Source organism: Scatophagus argus, chromosome 12 (genome assembly GCF_020382885.2).
Source record: "Scatophagus argus isolate fScaArg1 chromosome 12, fScaArg1.pri, whole genome shotgun sequence".
Taxonomy (NCBI): domain Eukaryota; kingdom Metazoa; phylum Chordata; class Actinopteri; family Scatophagidae; genus Scatophagus; species Scatophagus argus.
In genome coordinates, this window is record NC_058504.1 from 12,410,102 (window position 1) to 12,429,302 (window position 19,201).

Sequence of the window (19,201 nt, forward strand, 5' to 3'; positions counted from 1 at the left end):
GATTCAGATGGTTTGCATTGCGTTTTTGATGTCATTGGTGCTTTGCAATCAGCTCTTTGCGGGCTGCCAGTTCTTACAGTTACAGAATTCACTATTCACCACTCCCCTCTGTTTTTATTCCTCATCCTTCATGACTCCCTCTGTCTTTACAATAAGCTTGCCTTTTGTAGCACAACATGTCTTTCCCATTACTGGGCATTTTTATCACTATGTGTGTGTGTGTATGTGGGTGTGTCTTCCTTTACTCACCCGCTAGGTCCGGGTCTCTGTCCCTGTGTGAAGCGCCAGTCATTGTTGGGAGGCTTTTGCTGTGAAGAGAACAGAAGATGAAACATGAATTGTATGTTTCACGGAACAACAGCGATGTGTGTCCGAGGTGTAACTTTGGTATCTGAAGTTATTGCTTTGTGTCTGTGTATCTGCCAGTGATTTTAAAAGCCTTTTCAGCCTTTCAGTGACACTCAACAAAAGGTTATAGATATGACAACAGATATCTGTATGCTCACGCTGGTCCAAAAGCTGTGCAGTGCACACGCGCACACACACACATACACACACACACACACACAATCTGTGGTGTTGCTTCTGAAAATGCAACACTAAAAACAAGAATCAGATAATATCAAAAAGAGAACTACATGATCATGGAAGTGAGCAATCAGCAGTAAGTGCAGTCAGGAAGAAGACTCAGATGCCCATAGGCCTTGCAGCTGAAAGAGTTTTTCTCACTGACTGGCCACACAAACGGTCTAAAATACAGGATTTTATAGATCAGGCAAAACAAAACTATGACACTCTTCCATGTCTCTAGCTTATGCCAACAGAACTGTTTTATGGGCAGAAATCATATAAAAAATGTTTTAATAGATGCTGAAGGCAGAGAGTCCTTGCATGCTGTTTGTTATTTGGATACCAAAGCATCATAGCGATAAGACTACGCTGGTGGTCCTCAAACTGTGTGTTGCTAGTACTCTCCATTAATGTCTTCAAGCCCATTGCACTCTTGTCCATCTCTACCTTACAGACCATGCCACCATGTCTTTTCCATCACTCTAGCTCTTTCCCTCTTGCTCAGGCTCTCTTGTTGTGCAGTGATGCAGTGAATAGACCTCTTGGCTTGGCTCCAGAATCTGCCGCCTAATCGACACAAGAGCTCCCCAGAGAGGGAGGCCAACAGGATGATGTGCTGCATTATTAAAAGAGCTGTTCTACCCAAGGGAATGCCGGAATGAAGCAAGAGAGCAGGACAGAAGAACAGAAACACAAAATCCCTGGAAACATACCTGCACAAAAACAGCAGGTACTGCAGGATAAAGCAGTGACTATATGTGACAATACATGTAAAGATGGAGCAAATTCACTGGTAACCTATTGGATGCACAAAAACTGAAATGTTGTAGAGTGTTCAGTATCTGTGCGGACTGACTTCCACTCCATCAAAAGAGAATGACAGAGAAATCAACAGGAACTTAGGGAGGTAAAATAGGGAGGTAAAAGAAGGGAGAGCGATATATATTGTCTGGTCTACTAAGGATCGATGAAGGACACTACATAGTGCGTGAGAAGATGCGAATGATAACAAAGTGATTGAGTATTGGAGTATCTGAAGTATTGAACAGTCCAATATTACATGTTGAGTTGAATGAAAATATCTGTCAGCGGATGCAATTTCATTGTTGCTGACAAAACGCTCTTTTTGACCGTGGTGGTCAGTTGATGCAATTAGGTGAGTCTTCAACACTTGGAAAAAGAAAAACAGAATCCGATAACAAGGAGAAAAGTCTGCTTGGTTACGTCCTCATAACAAACTGCAATGCCAGAAGATCAGAGCTGTCATTATTACAACATAAAACCATAGGCCATGAGGATTAGAAGAGGAGAGCATATCTGGACTTGTATCCTCCTCTTCTAATCCAGAAGAGGAGGATAGGAGGACATATCTGGACTTGTATCCTCCTTCAGCTGGCTTTATGCAAAAATGGATGAGTACGTACACTGTATGTGCGTGGGCACGAGTCTGTCTGAGCTTTGGTAGGGAGAGAGAAAGATCAGCACCGAGTGCAGGCAAACATTCACAGAGAGGCTCAGCATTCCAGCTGTGTGACTGTGTTCTCACTGCACAAACACTCACAGACACACGCTTGTCATTTCCAAGGTCAGATCCCACTGCGGGCAAGTGGAATAAAGGGTAACACACTGGGCTGCACTGCTAGCTGAAGATAAACACCTCATGTACTGTCATCCGGTATGCTTCATCACACATCGCAAGCAGTCAGAAAAGATCCATAAGAATACAATGCTAATCTGGCCACGAAGAGAGCCAACCTGAGGGACTTTATAAACTGGCAAACTGAGTTCTCAACACAAGGTGGTTTAGACAACAACAGTTGTCTAACCACAGTAACAGTAGAACAGTAAAGTCAGGTTTAATGGCATGCAGTCAGAGAACAAAATCTAATTTACTTTAGCTCCAATTATCTGAGCATCTTTAGATGTGCTTGCTTTTCTTTGTTACATATTCTCTGAAGTGATCGCTTCATATAGAGTGCAAGTTAAATTTAAAGGCACAAACTAGAGAAAGAAGGTCAAATAGCTGAATATACTCAGGAGACTAGTTGGAGAGAAAAGCAGGGATTACAGTTCTGTGAGCCTGAATTCTCATCCAACAGAAAGACTTTCATATCGGTATGGAAGCTTTGAACACTGTCAGACTGCTCGCCTCTGTGAACTGAGCCAAAGAGCTTTGAGGCCTCGCCAGGTGAATTACAACTTCACTGAGCTACTGCAACACGATGTCTGTCAGTTGAAAAACTGTCATCTTAAGAAATGAGACAAATAGTTATTATGTGAGCACTGGATTCATCCAGGATAAGCTGGACTGATCACTCATGGAGACATCAGGACTTCATTCAGCATACTTGAGAGCATATGAATATTTATCGTTATACGCAAAGGCTCATCCAGGTGTACAAAAGGAAATCGATACAATCTCATCCCTTCTCTGTCTCTGAGACCAGGTGGAAAAATACACAGCACAAATACTTACTACTTTCCTATTACACATACAAACGAGTACTGTGGATAGACTGCAGCTGGTGCTCTGTCTGAAAAGAGGAAGTTGTGTCTGTTTGAGTGAACTGATAACCTTCAGCATACATGCACACCACACCACTAAACCGTCAGCACTCCCTCACTCGGGCTATCTTCTCTAAGATGTGTACAATACTGGGTCCATTACACTGTTAAAACATTATAAAGTAAGAGCTGAGAACTAAGACAGAGCACAGTGGATGATGTTTGATTGTATATTTCCTCCCTCTTATACAAACATCATGACTCAACTGACAAAACACCTGACAGTTTTCCAAAACTGCATGTGCTGTTTTATCATCCATAAAAAATATATTTACAAAACACTCAGCCTGACTGAATGCAAGTGCCAACCCTTATTAACTACCATGGACTCAAAGAGCAAGAAACAAATGCAGTCTTGGGAATAGTCATATCCTTCTTGAAATAAGTGAGTCAAAGTCATGACATCAGGATCACATGACATGTTCCTTGGTCCAATGACTCAGAAAGCCTCATTCATCATGAGTATATGTCTCTTTCAATGGAAAGACTTATATGTTGCATGCCAATTTAGAGCAAATAAACCACAGGAATGAACTGCCAATGTTTCCGAGGAAAAAAGACATGAATCTAATTTTTATCCCAACTGCACTTGAAGTCAAATAAATAAAGTGTGCCAGAACAGCATGATGCAAATGAATAGAGAATACAGATAAGTGGGTGTGGGAAGTGACAGACAATTGGGCACTATGGCCCCAGCGTCCGGCTAAAATTACACACTACTGGAGGGCCCCTCGTGCCTGATGCTTTGTACACACCATCTCACACACATGCAAGCGTATAAACACCCACAGTGATGTCTGCTGCTCTGTTGCTGTGGCACACGTGCGTAAAGCCATCCTTCCTTTTCCTTTATCCATCCCTCTATCTCTTTTCCTCTGTTGTCCTCATTGCACACGTGTCACAAGAGCAGGGAGACAGATGGTATCCTGCTGAACTCAGGGCCAAAATAATTCAGCAGAGAGAGAGAGCGGATATATAATACACACTCACGAGAAACCAGACAATCTTATGGATATTAATCTGACATGATGGTAAATGTCCTGTTGTGTGGAGAAGGGCTAGTTCTCCCCAGTCATATTCAAACATCACTCTCTTTACCAAGGACCTTAGAATGGAAATTAGAAAAGTTTTTACAAAACATGTAGTGAGAACAGTCTCACTCATGTGATGCTGAGTCCTGGAACCAATCACCAAAAGTTCAGAGGACAACAGGAAGTCATGAGGTCAGGCTACTGACCTCATGAATTCCTGTTTTTCAGCTACCGCTTTATTCTTTGACTCTTTCCTCCTCCCCACCCCTCCTAAATTTTCTTTCCTTACCCCCCCGATCTCTCCCTCTGTCATCCTGTTCCCTCTGTCTCCCAGCCATCCCACTGAGCCAACAGTGCAGGACCTATTTTCATCTGTTTGTCTCCTCCTCTCCATCTGTTAGAAGCACTTATGCTTTAGCTTCTCCCCTTCCTTAGCCATTTTTCAGCTATCTCCAACTACAACAACTCTGTCTGCTTGACTCTTTATCTGCATCTTCCTTATCCATTATGACCACATCCTTTTTGCCAGTTTAGTTACTGGAAGTCAGAGACAGGAACCACATTTCCTAGCCTGGGGTAAGATTAAATATTAAGCCCAAACCGGCAGGACAACAAAACTCTAAGAGCTTTTTCACCATGTGGATAGAGTGATCCTCCTGCTAAAACGAGTGGAGTCTCATATAAAATACTGCAGAGCTATGTGACTAAAGAAATATAGGTTAGCACTCTACCGTCAAGAGTCAAAGCAGCAAGACTATGGTTTTACCTCAATCATTGTGTAGATATACCACCACAACAAAACTGCATGTTAAAAAGGTACACATTTCTCAAACTTGTCCATAGATACTGAGACATCTGTATTTGTCTCATCCTAATGTGGCATAGTCCACCGATGCCATGCTTGCTCTCCATGTAATCCCTCACCTCATTGACTGAGTTCATAAGGTGCTTCCTGCTGAGTGTCATGTTGAGTGTGCTGTTGTGACTCAGCATGGGTGTCTTCATAAATACAAAGTCACTCTGGCTGGATATGGTGGAGTAGCAGGGCCTGTAGGTGCGTGTGTGCGGCTCCTGGGGGCCTCCCACCACCTCCATGTAACGTATGGGCCCATCAGTATTGAGTTGCAGGTGTAGGTCCTTGCTGGGCCTCTGATGGTAGCGGCTGGACCTGTGGCGACTATAGCAGCAGTCAGAACCTCCCAGCCCTGGGCCACGATGCCTTAGACAGCGTACCATGAGGACGACAAAGGTGATGAAGGACACAGCTGATACACAAGCTAGAGAGATGATGAGGTACAGGGTGATGTCTGACATCCCAGTATGGTGGGATAAGGGTGTGTGGCGAGGGCTTGCTGGAGCATCGTCAGCCACGCCCTTCTCATGCACAGTTACTGTAATGTTCACAACACTGGACTTTGGCGGGTCACCATTGTCCTGAATGATGACCACAATGTCATAAGTCGAACCCACTTCCTCCTCTGCCCACTTGGCTGTGCGGAGGTCACCGCTATGCGCCCCAATACGGAACATACCAGCATTTGGTCCAGGGGCGATGGAATAAAACAACCATGCATTATGCCCACTGTCTGCATCCATCCCTACAAGTTTACATATGAAGTACCCTGGGCTGGCAGATGGAGGCACACTGAGCTGTAGTCTTTTGTCTTTTGGATAGGAGGGGTGCACAATCACAGGTGAATTGTCATTCACATCCACCACAAACACATGCACAGTGACGTTGGCTGTCCGTGGGGGCACCCCTGCATCCCGGGCCTGCACCTCTATACGGAAAGCATTGAGCTGTTCGTGATCCAGAGAGCGCATGCTGTAGATGTGGCCACTCTCTGGGTTAATGTAGACATAAGAAGAGATGGGTGAGCCCTGGATCATGCTGTGAAGGATGGAGTAAGAGATGCGAGCATTGTCACCATAGTCTGGATCAGTGGCTAAAACAGCAGCGATGGGGGCATTGGGAGCATTGTTCTCTGGGATGTCCACAGAATATGAAGGCTGAGAGAAGGTGGGGGCATTGTCATTTACATCAGAAAGCTTCACTACAAAGGTAGTTTGTGATGACAGGGGAGGGGAACCAGCATCGGTGGCCTTGATGACCACTGTGTACTCTGGGGCAGTCTCACGGTCTAGGTTTCCTGCAGTGGTGAGGCTGTAATGCATGCCAAAAGCTGAGTTAAGTTTGAATGGTAAACCAGGTTGGACAGCTAATGAAACCTTGCCATTCATACCAGAGTCCAGGTCCCGTGCACTGATTAGCGCTATCACAGTGTCCGGCGCCGAATCCTCTCTGATTGGACTGGTCAGTGACGTCAGTGTCACCTCTGGTGCGTTGTCATTCACATCAATGATGTCCACTATGACGTTGCAGGAGCCCTCCATAGCGGGAGAGCCACCATCTCTGGCCTGCACTGTGATGTGGTATGCAGCGCCTTTCTCATAATCCACATCACCCTTTACACGGATCTCCCCGCTTTTAGAATCCACACTGAAAAGGCTGAGGACGCGTTCCGGTGTGTACTTACTAAACAGGAAAGATATGTCTCCGTTGTTACCCGAATCCGCGTCAGTCGCGTTCAGTTTCGTTACTAAAGTGCCCCGTGAAACATTTTCTAATAGTCTAACTTTCTTAACCGGCTCGTCAAAGACGGGCGCATTGTCATTTACATCCAGAATTTTAATGAGCAGAAGTGTTGAGCCAGATTTCTGCGGCTGGCCCCCATCAACAGCAGTGAGCAACAGGCGAAACGAGGCCTGCGTCTCCCTGTCCAGAGCTTTATCCACCACGAGCTCTGGAAACTTGCTGCCGTCACTTTTAGTTTCCACATTCAAAATAAAGAAGTCATTTGCCGCGAGATGGTACGTGCGTAACGAGTTGGCCCCCACGTCTGGATCGTGTGCGCTCTCCAGACGGAACTTTGTGCCCGGTGCGGCCGCCTCTGATATATCCAAAGAGATGTTGCCGGTTGAAAACTGCGGTGCGTTGTCATTCACATCCAGAATGTCCACCACGACGCGATGAATGTCTAAAGGATTTTCCAGAAGTATTTGAAGGTGTAGTGAACATGTTGAGCTTAATTCGCACATTTGCTCCCTGTCGATTTTCTCTTTAATAACCAAATCCCCTGTCGCCTGCTTTACCTCAAAATACTGTGTTGTGGATTCCGAGACCACACGCAACCTCCTCTGAACAATCCCCTCAGCCGTGAGACTCAGATCTTTAGCGATATTCCCAACGACAGAGCCCGGACTAAGTTCCTCCGATACAGAATAGCTGAGCTGAGCGGACGCATGGGAGAGGCAAGCCAGATAAATGCAGAGCCTCCACAGCCTCCCTCCTCCAGAGCGCTTCCTCTGTCTGGAGTCCATTGTGCTGCGCTCCGAGGATCGCAGAGTGGGAAAGTTTTTAGCTTCTTTTTTCACCGTAACGTATCCATAGTAGTGTTAAAACGAGGCTACCACGCTTGACGGTAAACATTCCCGTTTCAAAAACAGATCGATGGGAAGTTTTGACGTGATCATGACGGCCGTCTTTTTTTACAGAAAACGACAACGAAAATCAAAGTACTTTCTGCCTCCAGTGAAACTCTGCTGTGTCTCCTCCGCCTCACTCCCCTGGTGGGCGGGGAGAGACCACAGAGGCCTTCCCTCTCATTGGAAGACAGGACTGGACCAGCTCTGTCACACAGCTCACACACCCGGAGTGAAAACTTTCCAGTGACTCCACTTCCAGACAGGCAACCATCAACTTCATCCTCATTTAAAAGATTTGGGAGGACAATGAAAGTGCAGTAACACAAGGCTGAATTTTTTTTATGAATGTGAAAAATGCAATTTAATATAAATATATATTGTGGAAAGATATGTGGATACATTTCATTGAAGAATTTAGTCACGTGCTTTCACTGAGAACTCCTCAGAGTCCAGTGGACAAGCAGCTGGTATTTCTAGCAATGCTACTTGTATCCACAGGGGGGCATGGTTCCCAAACTGGGTTTCCCCCGACCTCAAAGGAAAGTTTTAACGTAAGACGTTCTGAAAGATATTTAAAAGTTTGGAGTCAGGTCATGCAGCCCAAATTAAAGAGCAAAAAATGTTGTTTTTTAGGAAACGGCAATAATTATTATCGTTGCAAACAATCCAAAGATAAATAAATTGGCCAGTATGTATGTATATATATATATATATAATTGAAATAAAATGTGAATTGTCACGAATCTGGCAGAATTACAACCCAATCCAGTGCTGATCCTTATAGCCATTAAAAAATAACGTTTGCTATTTTTAGTCAAAGGCTTATTAAAAATAATGAAATAATCAGTACAAGATATGTTAACCAACATTTAAAAAAATAAAATAAAAATAAAACAAGGACGATCTTTTCAGACCACACAAAATATCCACCCAATTCGTTGTGCTCACTCTTTAGTATTAAAAAACTCCACATTTCACAGTTTATTCTACTCTCTGCTCACCTGCTGGCTCTCAAAGGTCCACGTGCTGTCGGGTAAGGACGCATCCAGCACACTGATCACCTCTCTAAAGTCAGTGGTGCTGCTGGGTTTAATCAGAGTGAAGTCACTGTACTCTGACATGGGAGACATGCAGGACCTGAAGGACTGACTCTGAGACAACATGTCTCCTCCCAGGACCTCCACGTACTTTATAGGTCCATCAGTGTTCAGCTGAATCTGCAGGTTTCTGTTCGGGTTCTTGTAATCATCACAGTCGCTCCGTCTCATGCAGCAGCTGCCGCTGCTCCTGCTGTTCCTGATGCATTTAACCGCTAAGATGACAAAAGTCACCAGAGACAGCACGGACACCGAGGCCAGAGACACGATCAAATAAAGGGTGAGTCTCCCACTTTTCTTGCTGGGCTCCACCGCCTTCTGTCGGAGGTCTAAGATGGGCTCGTGGAGGCCGTCCTCCAGCAGGATGGACACCGTGACGGTGGCGGACTGGACCGGCTCCCCGTCGTCCTTGATCTCAATAAGCAGCCTCTGAGAGGAGTCGTCCTGCTCGGACACAGCGCGTTTAGTCCTCACCTCCCCTGTGTACTGGTTGACAGTGAACAGAGAGGCGTCTGTGGCCTCCGCCACTCTGTACGAGATCCAGGCGTTATGGCCCGAGTCAGCGTCCACGGCCGTCACCTTAGTAACCAGGTGACCCGCTTTAGCGGAGCGGGGCATCCTCTGATGAGACAGGGAGCCCAGGGCAGCGGACGAGGGGTAAATAACAGCGGGGGCATTGTCGTTCTGGTCCAGGATAAAAACATGGACGGTGGCGTTGCTGCTGAGGGACGGAGAGCCCTGGTCCTTTGCCTGGACCCGAATCTCAAACACCTTCAGTTTCTCATAGTCAAACGAGTGCATGCTGTAGATGCTGCCGTTATCCGAGTTAATGTAAACATAAGACGAGACAGAAACGTCCTGCACTTTAGAGTCCAGTATGGAGTAGGACACTTTGGCATTTTCACCAAAATCCAGATCAGATGCTGACACTGAATACAGTATGGACCCTGGTACTCCATTCTCTTTTAAATACACATTATAGGAGGGCTGAGTGAATACAGGAGGGTTGTCATTCACATCAGTGATCGTAACACTTATAGTCTTCTTAGTCGACAGTGGAGGGGAGCCTAAGTCAGTTGCTGTTACCTCAATGTTATACTGTGAGAAACTCTCTCGGTCTAAAGCACCACTGGTCACCAGCGCATAATTATTAGAAAATGATGGTTTTAGGTTAAAGGGAGAGCCTTTGGTGAGTTGTAACGTTACATTACCATTATCACCTGAGTCAAGGTCTCGCGCATTAATCAAAGCAACTACTGTGCCACTTGGTGCGTCTTCACGTACTGGCTTTGGCTGGGAGGTGAAAACAATTTCTGGAGCGTTGTCGTTGAAGTCAGAAATATCAACCTGAACGCCGCAGTGGCCCTCCATTTCAGGACTACCTTTGTCTTTTGCAGTTACATCAATGTCATATGACTTGGCAGCTTCGTAGTCTAATTCTCCTTTAAGAGTGATTTCACCTGTTAAAAGGTTAATATCAAAGATTGACAAAACAGAATCTGGCGTCCGAGAGCCAAATGAGAATTCAATTTCACCATTTAAACCTTCGTCTGCGTCTGTTGCTTTCGGTTTTATAACAACTGTTCCCTTCATACTTTTCTCACTCAGGCTGACTTTGTAAAGGTTTTTTTCAAACACCGGAAAATTATCATTAATGTCAAGCACATTTATGGTTATTTGTGAGGTTCCGGATCTGACTGGATTCCCACCGTCTACTGCTGTTAGCAATATTTTGTGAACAGCTTTTTTCTCTCGATCGAGAGGCTTTTCTAAAACAAGTTCAGGAACGGTTTTACCACCTTCTATTTCTTTCATTTTAAGGGAACAACACTCGTTTTTACCAAGACTATACAATCTCAAAGAATTGCTTCCAACGTCAGGGTCCGTTGCGCTCTCCAGTGGAAATCGGGTCCCCACTGCTGCTGATTCGGCTAATTTTAAAGATAATTCATTTGAAAGGAAACTTGGAGAATTGTCATTAATATCTCGTATTTCAACCTCAATTCGGTGCAACTGCAGCGGGTCCTCAACAACTACTTGCAGAGGTAACACGCAGCTGGCGCTTTGTCCACATAAAGCCTCTCTGTCTATTCTGTCATTCACCACCAGCTCGCCCTTCCCCGCATCCACACTGAAATACTGCTCACCAGCCTCAGAGGCGACACGCAGCTTGCGGTCAAAAATCTCAGATACTCCCAGCCCGAGATCTTTGGCTAGATTTCCTACCACTGAGCCCTTTTTTAGTTCTTCCGGGATGCTGTAACGAGTCTGCCCGTCTATTGTACTCCACAAGAGAAAGAAATGATGCCACCAAAGCGCCTGCCATCTCCAGTTTCGGTATCCCATTCTCTTTGTCATTCCTGATTCAGTAAAATACATCATTTCCAATCCACAAGAAGAGAAGATGTAAAGTCAAAATCCGCATTCCGAGAGCGTGACATATTCCGTTAAAAAGATGCCTGTTCATGGTCAAAAATAAAATTAAGAATATAACCTTTACTCCGCCTATACTCTCCTGCCACTCCGAGCATTGTGGTGCTGAAGCTGCATGGGGGAGGGAGTAGATCTCTTTGTACAGTTCTGAATGCCATTGGTGCACAGCATCCATCCCTCTCATCCAATGAGAGGGAAACTGAGGAGCATCGTTAAAGACACACTAACCCCGTTTACTGTCATCAAAGAGAAATATAATTAATTTCGCTATTTTTATAAATGTAACATAAATAAATGTATTAAAATTAAGTGTGTGCATGAAAAAACACATATACTTTAAACATTTGGTTTAACTGAGACCAAAATTTATATCCCCGGCTTGGATTTGTAATGCGTAATTCCATCATCTGAGTTTATGTAATTCAGTCAACAAAAGCAGTGATTTAAAAGCACGATTTAATCTTTCATGTTCTTTCACTGTCATCCTTTATTAAAGTAGGGCCATCAGTAACGATCTGTCGTGCCCTTTGAACGCCTCGAGGGTCAGAGTCGCTGTCCACATTGTGGTGCTGAAACACTCAGCTGCGAAACAGAATTCAACATCCAACACACTCGCCAAGTCCAGTGATAACAGCCTCTCTGCCAAAAGCTGTCGCACTAAACTAGGTTAATTCACAGTTTTATTTGGATAAACACTCAACATTTTGTATAGCCACGTAAGAAATGCCTCTCATGAACTACACTGGTATTAGGAACTTCCACAGTTAAAGCAAAGGCTGTTCTTCCTTTGCAGTTATTTTAGCCAAGGCAATAGCTTTATAAAACTCCACATTTCACAGTTTATTCTACTCTCTGCTCACCTGCTGACTCTCAAAGGTCCACGTGCTGTCGGGCAAGGACGCATCCAGCACACTGATCACCTCCCTAAAGTCAGTGGTGCTGCTGGGTTTAATCAGAGTGAAATCACTGTACTCTGACATGGGAGACATGCAGGACCTGAAGGACTGACTCTGAGACAACATGTCTCCTCCCAGGACCTCCACGTACTTTATAGGTCCATCAGTGTTCAGCTGAATCTGCAGGTTTCTGTTCGGGTTCTTGTAATCATCACAGTCGCTCCGTCTCATGCAGCAGCTGCCGCTGCTCCTGCTGTTCCTGATGCATTTAACCGCTAAGATGACAAAAGTCACCAGAGACAGCACGGACACCGAGGCCAGAGACACGATCAAATAAAGGGTGAGTCTCCCACTTTTCTTGCTGGGCTCGGCCGCCTTCTGTCGGAGGTCTAAGATGGGCTCGTGGAGGCCGTCCTCCAGCAGGATGGACACCGTGACGGTGGCGGACTGGACCGGCTCCCCGTCGTCCTTGATCTCAATAAGCAGCCTCTGAGAGGAGTCGTCCTGCTCGGACACAGCGCGTTTAGTCCTCACCTCCCCTGTGTACTGGTTGACAGTGAACAGAGAGGCGTCTGTGGCCTCCGCCACTCTGTACGAGATCCAGGCGTTATGGCCCGAGTCAGCGTCCACGGCCGTCACCTTAGTAACCAGGTGACCCGCTTTAGCGGAGCGGGGCATCCTCTGATGAGACAGGGAGCCCAGGGCAGCGGACGAGGGGTAAATAACAGCGGGGGCATTGTCGTTCTGGTCCAGGATAAAAACATGGACGGTGGCGTTGCTGCTGAGGGACGGAGAGCCCTGGTCCTTTGCCTGGACCCGAATCTCAAACACCTTCAGTTTCTCATAGTCAAACGAGTGCATGCTGTAGATGCTGCCGTTATCCGAGTTAATGTAGACATAAGACGAGACAGAAACGTCCTGCACTTTAGAGTCCAGTATGGAGTAGGACACTTTGGCGTTTTCACCAAAATCCAGATCAGATGCTGACACTGAATACAGTATGGACCCTGGTACTCCATTCTCTTTTAAATACACATTATAGGAGGGCTGAGTGAATACAGGAGGGTTGTCATTCACATCAGTGATGGTGACAGGTATAATTTTCTTACTGGACAGAGGAGGAGAGCCTGAATCAGTGGCTGTTATCTCAATATTGAACTCTGAGAAACTCTCTCGGTCTAATAAACCACTCGTGACCAGTGCGTAATTGTTAGAGAATGAAGGTTTCAGAGTAAATAGAGAGCGTTTGGGAAGCTGTAACGTTACTTTACCGTTATCACCTGAGTCGAGGTCTCGTGCACTGATTAAGGCTACTACTGTGCCCCTCGGTGCATCCTCGCGTACTGGGTTTGGATTCGACGTGAGAACTATTTCTGGCGCGTTATCATTAACGTCTATGACTACTACTTGCACACGACAGTGACCCTCCATTTCAGGAATTCCTTTATCTTTTGCAGTAATATCGATTTCATGTATTGCAGTGTTTTCATAATCTAAGGGTCCTACTAAGGAAATGTCACCTGTATCTGAATGCAAACGAAAAATAGATAACAATGACTGCGGTGTATGCTCAGCAAATGCGTATTCAATCTCTCCATTAACGCCTTCGTCGGCGTCTGTTGCTTCTACTTTTAAAAGTACAGAACCGGCGACACTATTCTCAGGTACAGTTACATTATACAGCGGCCTGCTGAAAACAGGGACATTGTCGTTATTGTCAAGTACAGTAACTATGATTTTCGTGGTTCCAGTTTTGATTGGATTGCCTCCATCTAATGCTGTCAGTAATAACTCATGGACGCTTTGTTTCTCTCTGTCAAGCGACTTCTCCAGGACTAGTTCTGGAACCTTTCTATTACCCGACAATTCTTTAGTCCTTAAACTAAAACACCCATCTTTACTGAGAGTATAAGATTTGACCGAATTGCTACCAACGTCCTGATCCTGTGCTGTTTCTAAAGGAAAGCGTATGCCTGTGGCGGTAGATTCTGCTATCTTTAGAGATCGCTCCTCTGTCGAAAAAACGGGAGAATTATCATTTATGTCTTTTATTTCTACTTCTATCCGGTGTAGCTGCAGCGGATTCTCTGTTACAACCTGTAAAGGCAACACGCAGCTGGCGCTTTGTCCACATAAAGCCTCTCTGTCTATTCTGTCATTCACCACCAGCTCGCCCTTCCCCGCATCCACACTGAAATACTGCTCACCAGCCTCAGAGGCGACACGCAGCTTGCGGTCAAAAATATCTGATAGTCCCAGCCCGAGATCTTTGGCTAGATTTCCTACCACTGAGCCCTGTTTCAGCTCCTCCGGGATGCTGTAACGAGTTTGTCCGTCTATTGTACTCCACAAGAGAAAGAAATGATGCCACCAAAGCGCCTGCCATCTCCAGTCTCGGTATCCTATTGTCTTTGTCATCCTTGGCCAGTTAAAAGACGTTATTTCCCATCGAGGTACTGATCATATCAGCAGCTCGATATTAAATCCATTTCCAACATGGACTATCCAGTATAAATAAATCCAGGAAAATGGGCAATAAAAAAGGGCTAAATTCCGGACACTTGCGAATAAGCGCATCTCCTCTTCAGCTCTGAGCACTGTGAGCACAATCGTGTGAGACCGAATGGGGGAGGGAGTAGATCTCTTTGTACAGTTCTGCCTGCTATTGGCCCACAGCATCCATCTTGACTATCCAATCACAGAGAGCTACCAGTGCTGTTGAAGCTACTTTACCCTCACTGCTGCAACACGAATTAAATGAGACGACACAAGTGTAAGTCTGACTTGTGTGATAATTCTGTCCGTTTAAAACTGAATGCAAATGGAGAACATGAAAAAAAAGTGAAGACAAAAGGAGGAATTAAATTTCAGAACCGAATATCCACTGGATATGTTATTTTCATTCAATACTGCTGCTATAATCCTTAATAAGAACAGTATTAAACCACCGACAACTAATGGCTGAATCATTTAAAAAATAGTACCATGCGTTTTGAACTATTCAGTTTAAAAAAGTAAATACTAAATGTGAAAGTTTTGTCAAATACAGCGATAATTAAACATTATTTGGAATTCCTCTGAAAAAAAAAGCCTTAAATTGTGCACATTTCTTTACAACGTGTATTATTTTAATCAACTTTGACAACATCAAACTGTCAAAGGTTTTAAATGCCTTAGATTTGAAATACTTTAAATGCTGATATATACTGATCATCACTTTAAATAGTTTAGGGATCAAGGTTTCACACGCTGACATGACAAATTTGAGTAGAATCGTTATTGATTTTCTCCATTCTAAAATCAAATTAAACAACTGAAGCTGTCAACGGGAAAACAGCATTCCTCCATAGCCTCTTTCTCTCCTCATACACATTTGTCAAAACAATATTTTTTTAAGTTATCTCACTAAACTAAATTTTTATACCAGTTTTAACTGAAATGTGTAGAGCGGAAAGGAAGAACAAAAGGCTTGTGGCTGATTTTATTTTTTTATATATGTTTTTAATCACCATCAAAACACCTTGTTTTCAGATTGCAGAAAAGAATTTACAGTTTACTAAATTTTTATACTAATATATGAAATTGCAATGTAGATCTACTGTCGTTTTTTGCTCACCTGCTGGCTCTCAAAGGTCCACGTGCTGTCGGGTAAGGACGCATCCAGCACACTGATCACCTCTCTAAAGTCAGTGGTGCTGCTGGGTTTAATCAGAGTGAAATCACTGTACTCTGACATGGGAGACATGCAGGACCTGAAGGACTGACTCTGAGACAACATGTCTCCTCCCAGGACCTCCACGTACTTTATAGGTCCATCAGTGTTCAGCTGAATCTGCAGGTTTCTGTTGGGGTTCTTGTAATCATCACAGTCGCTCCGTCTCATGCAGCAGCTGCCGCTGCTCCTGCTGTTCCTGATGCATTTAACCGCTAAGATGACAAAAGTCACCAGAGACAGCACGGACACCGAGGCCAGAGACACGATCAAATAAAGGGTGAGTCTCCCACTTTTCTTGCTGGGCTCGACCGCCTTCTGTCGGAGGTCTAAGATGGGCTCGTGGAGGCCGTCCTCCAGCAGGATGGACACCGTGACGGTGGCGGACTGGACCGGCTCCCCGTCGTCCTTGATCTCAATAAGCAGCCTCTGAGAGGAGTCGTCCTGCTCGGACACAGCGCGTTTAGTCCTCACCTCCCCTGTGTACTGGTTGACAGTGAACAGAGAGGCGTCTGTGGCCTCCGCCACTCTGTACGAGATCCAGGCGTTATGGCCCGAGTCAGCGTCCACGGCCGTCACCTTAGTAACCAGGTGACCCGCTTTAGCGGAGCGGGGCATCCTCTGATGAGACAGGGAGCCCAGGGCAGCGGACGAGGGGTAAATAACAGCGGGGGCATTGTCGTTCTGGTCCAGGATAAAAACATGGACGGTGGCGTTGCTGCTGAGGGACGGAGAGCCCTGGTCCTTTGCCTGGACCCGAATCTCAAACACCTTCAGTTTCTCATAGTCAAACGAGTGCATGCTGTAGATGCTGCCGTTATCCGAGTTAATGTAAACATAAGACGAGACAGAAACGTCCTGCACTTTAGAGTCCAGTATGGAGTAGGACACTTTGGCGTTTTCACCAAAATCCAGATCAGATGCTGACACTGAATACAGTATGGACCCTGGTACTCCATTCTCTTTTAAATAAACATTATAGGAGGGCTGAGTGAATACAGGAGGGTTGTCATTCACATCAGTGATCATAACACTTATAGTCTTCTTAGTCGACAGTGGAGGGGAGCCTAAGTCAGTTGCTGTTACCTCAATGTTATACTGTGAGAAACTCTCTCGGTCTAAAGCACCACTGGTCACCAGTGCATAATTATCAGAAAATGATGGTTTTAGGCTGAAAGGAGAACCCTTGGGGAGCTGTAGTATCACTTTACCGTTGTCACCAGAGTCAAGATCTCTGGCACTGATTAAAGCAACTACAGTACCACTTGGTGCGTCCTCGGGCACAGAGTTTGGCTGGGAGGTCAGGAATATATTTGGAGCATTATCGTTAACATCGAGCACTTCGATATGGACCGTACAATGTCCCTCCATTCTCGGAGTTCCTTTGTCTCTTGCGCAAATGTCTATTTCATAATTAGCATTTGTTTCGAAATCCAATTTCCCCGTGAGACGTATTTCCCCTGTTAATGAATCAATATCAAACAAAGATAGAGCAATATCTGGTGTGTGCGCTCCAAATGAATACTCAACGTCTCCATTAGGACCTTCATCAGTATCTTTTGCTGTGACTTTTATGATAGACGCACCTTGTACACTATTTTCACTTATTGAAACTTTGTAAATATTTTTCTCAAATACAGGAAAATTGTCGTTATTATCAAGCACATTTATAGTTATCTGTGAAGAACCAGATTTCACTGGGTTTCCCCCGTCTATGGCTATTAATTGAAGCTGATGGACAGGTTTTTTTTCTCTGTCGAGAGATTTAGACAGGACTAGCTCTGGGACTTTCCTTCCACCGGACACCTCTTTAATCTTTACACTGAAAAAGTCGTCTTTACTCAAAGTGTAGGACCTCACTGTATTCACTCCAACATCAAGATCTTGCGCCGTCTCCAAAGGGAAACGTGCCCCTGTCGCCGTCGACTCTGCTATTTGCAATATTACATCTTGCGAAGGGAATATTGGGGAATTGTCATTAATATCTTGTATTTCCACCTCAACTCGGTGCAATTGTAACGGTTTATCAACAACTACTTGCAGAGGTAACACACAGCTGGCGCTTTGTCCACATAAAGCCTCTCTGTCTATTCTGTCATTCACCACCAGCTCGCCCTTCCCCGCATCCACACTGAAATACTGCTCACCAGCCTCAGAGGCGACGCGCAGCTTGCGGTCAAAAATATCTGATAGTCCCAAACCCAGATCTTTGGCTAGATTTCCTACCACTGAGCCCTGTTTCAGCTCCTCCGGGATGCTGTAACGAGTCTGTCCGTCTATTGTACTCCACAAGAGAAAGAAATGATGCCACCAAAGCGTAAGCCATCTCCAGTCTCGGTATCCTATTGTCTTTGTCATCCCCGGTCTGTTAGAATTATTTCCTATTCAGGTAATCGAAAAGCAAGCAGTTACCATCCATTTCCATAAAACGTTAATCCGAAAGAATAATCCAACACAACATCATGCCAAAATAAAGATTTTTCCTTTTCTAATTTCGGCAAGAGCATCACTGCTTCTCATCCAGCGCCTTGCAATGAAAATGTGTACGGTGCTTTAGGCTGCCTGGGGGAGGGAGTAGATCTCTTTGTACAGTCCCACATTTCATTGGTGCACAATATTCATCTCTGCCATCCAATGAGAAGGGTGTGATATGTGCTCTTAAAGGCACAGTCCGCCCTGAAAGAATCAGCCTCGATGTATTCAGAGTGTGAAAAAGGAAATGATACCAAGCAAGCCGTTACACGTCGTCAAAAATTAAAGTTAAACGGAATATGATTTTAAAAAAGCAAAACAAATAGATAAATATTGTCTGCATTGCGGTTATTTGAACTTATGTTGAAATAATGTTCATGATTTGAATCAGAAAAAGTTAGAGTGCTGTGCAGGGCAGTTGCTGAAAACAGTTTAGCCCTGTCATAAGCAATCCTTTTCAGGCTTTCGCTGTGCTGCTGAAACAAAGTGACACTTATACAGTGTTAAAGGGAGCCTTCCAAAATCCTAAACCACAGTGGCCCACAAACAGAGCTATAAACAAAGAAAGACTTCTGACACAATGTAGGCCTTATACCAGAAACAACTAGTGGCAGGGCGAAAAGTTAATGTCGTTGCAAACAAAGTACGTGAGCAACAGCGGTCCAACACTTCTGATGTGTTGATGTAGCGATAAACGTCTCAACATTTCGGTTGTATTAAACTAAACATGAAGATCAACGAAATGCTAAGATGAAGGCTGTATAGGATAGTACGAGAATAGATGAAGCATAGCACAAGTGTAAGATACGATTAGGACAGTCAATAGGAAATATCACCAGAATTCCAAACAATATAGCAAACTAAACCAACAAAATAAATATATGAAACATGAAAAAAATGATTGTGAGGGAGCCCCATGAAAATACCATTAAGAGCTCA

The 19,201-nt window shown here is 44.7% G+C and overlaps 2 protein-coding genes across 33 annotated transcripts in view; both read right to left on the reverse strand.

The window, feature by feature from the left end:
• The window catches only part of LOC124068394 (protocadherin gamma-C5-like), a 211,186-nt gene that overhangs the window by 7,237 nt on the left and 184,748 nt on the right, over positions 1-19,201 (reverse strand). For 25 of the 32 annotated variants that reach the window (XM_046406636.1, XM_046406646.1, XM_046406637.1 and 22 more), the window contains exon 2: positions 250-308. In XM_046406636.1, the coding sequence (XP_046262592.1) occupies positions 250-308 (59 nt within the window). Of the gene's footprint in view, positions 1-249; positions 309-5,090; positions 8,005-8,653; positions 12,017-12,042; positions 15,254-19,201 lie in introns of those variants that run through there. The other 7 variants (XM_046406620.1, XM_046406631.1, XM_046406618.1 and 4 more) reach the window with 7 other exon arrangements.
• LOC124068400 (protocadherin gamma-C5-like) lies at positions 15,659-18,163 on the reverse strand. Its single transcript, XM_046406654.1, has one exon. The coding sequence runs from the start codon at positions 18,146-18,148 to the stop codon at positions 15,674-15,676; it is 2,475 nt and encodes an 824-aa protein (XP_046262610.1). The 5' UTR covers positions 18,149-18,163; the 3' UTR covers positions 15,659-15,673.

Excerpts from the sequence above, each read along its gene's own strand:
- LOC124068400 (XM_046406654.1), bottom strand. The coding sequence starts at position 18,148 with ATGACAAAGACAATAGGATACCGAGACTGGAGATGGCTTACGCTTTGG.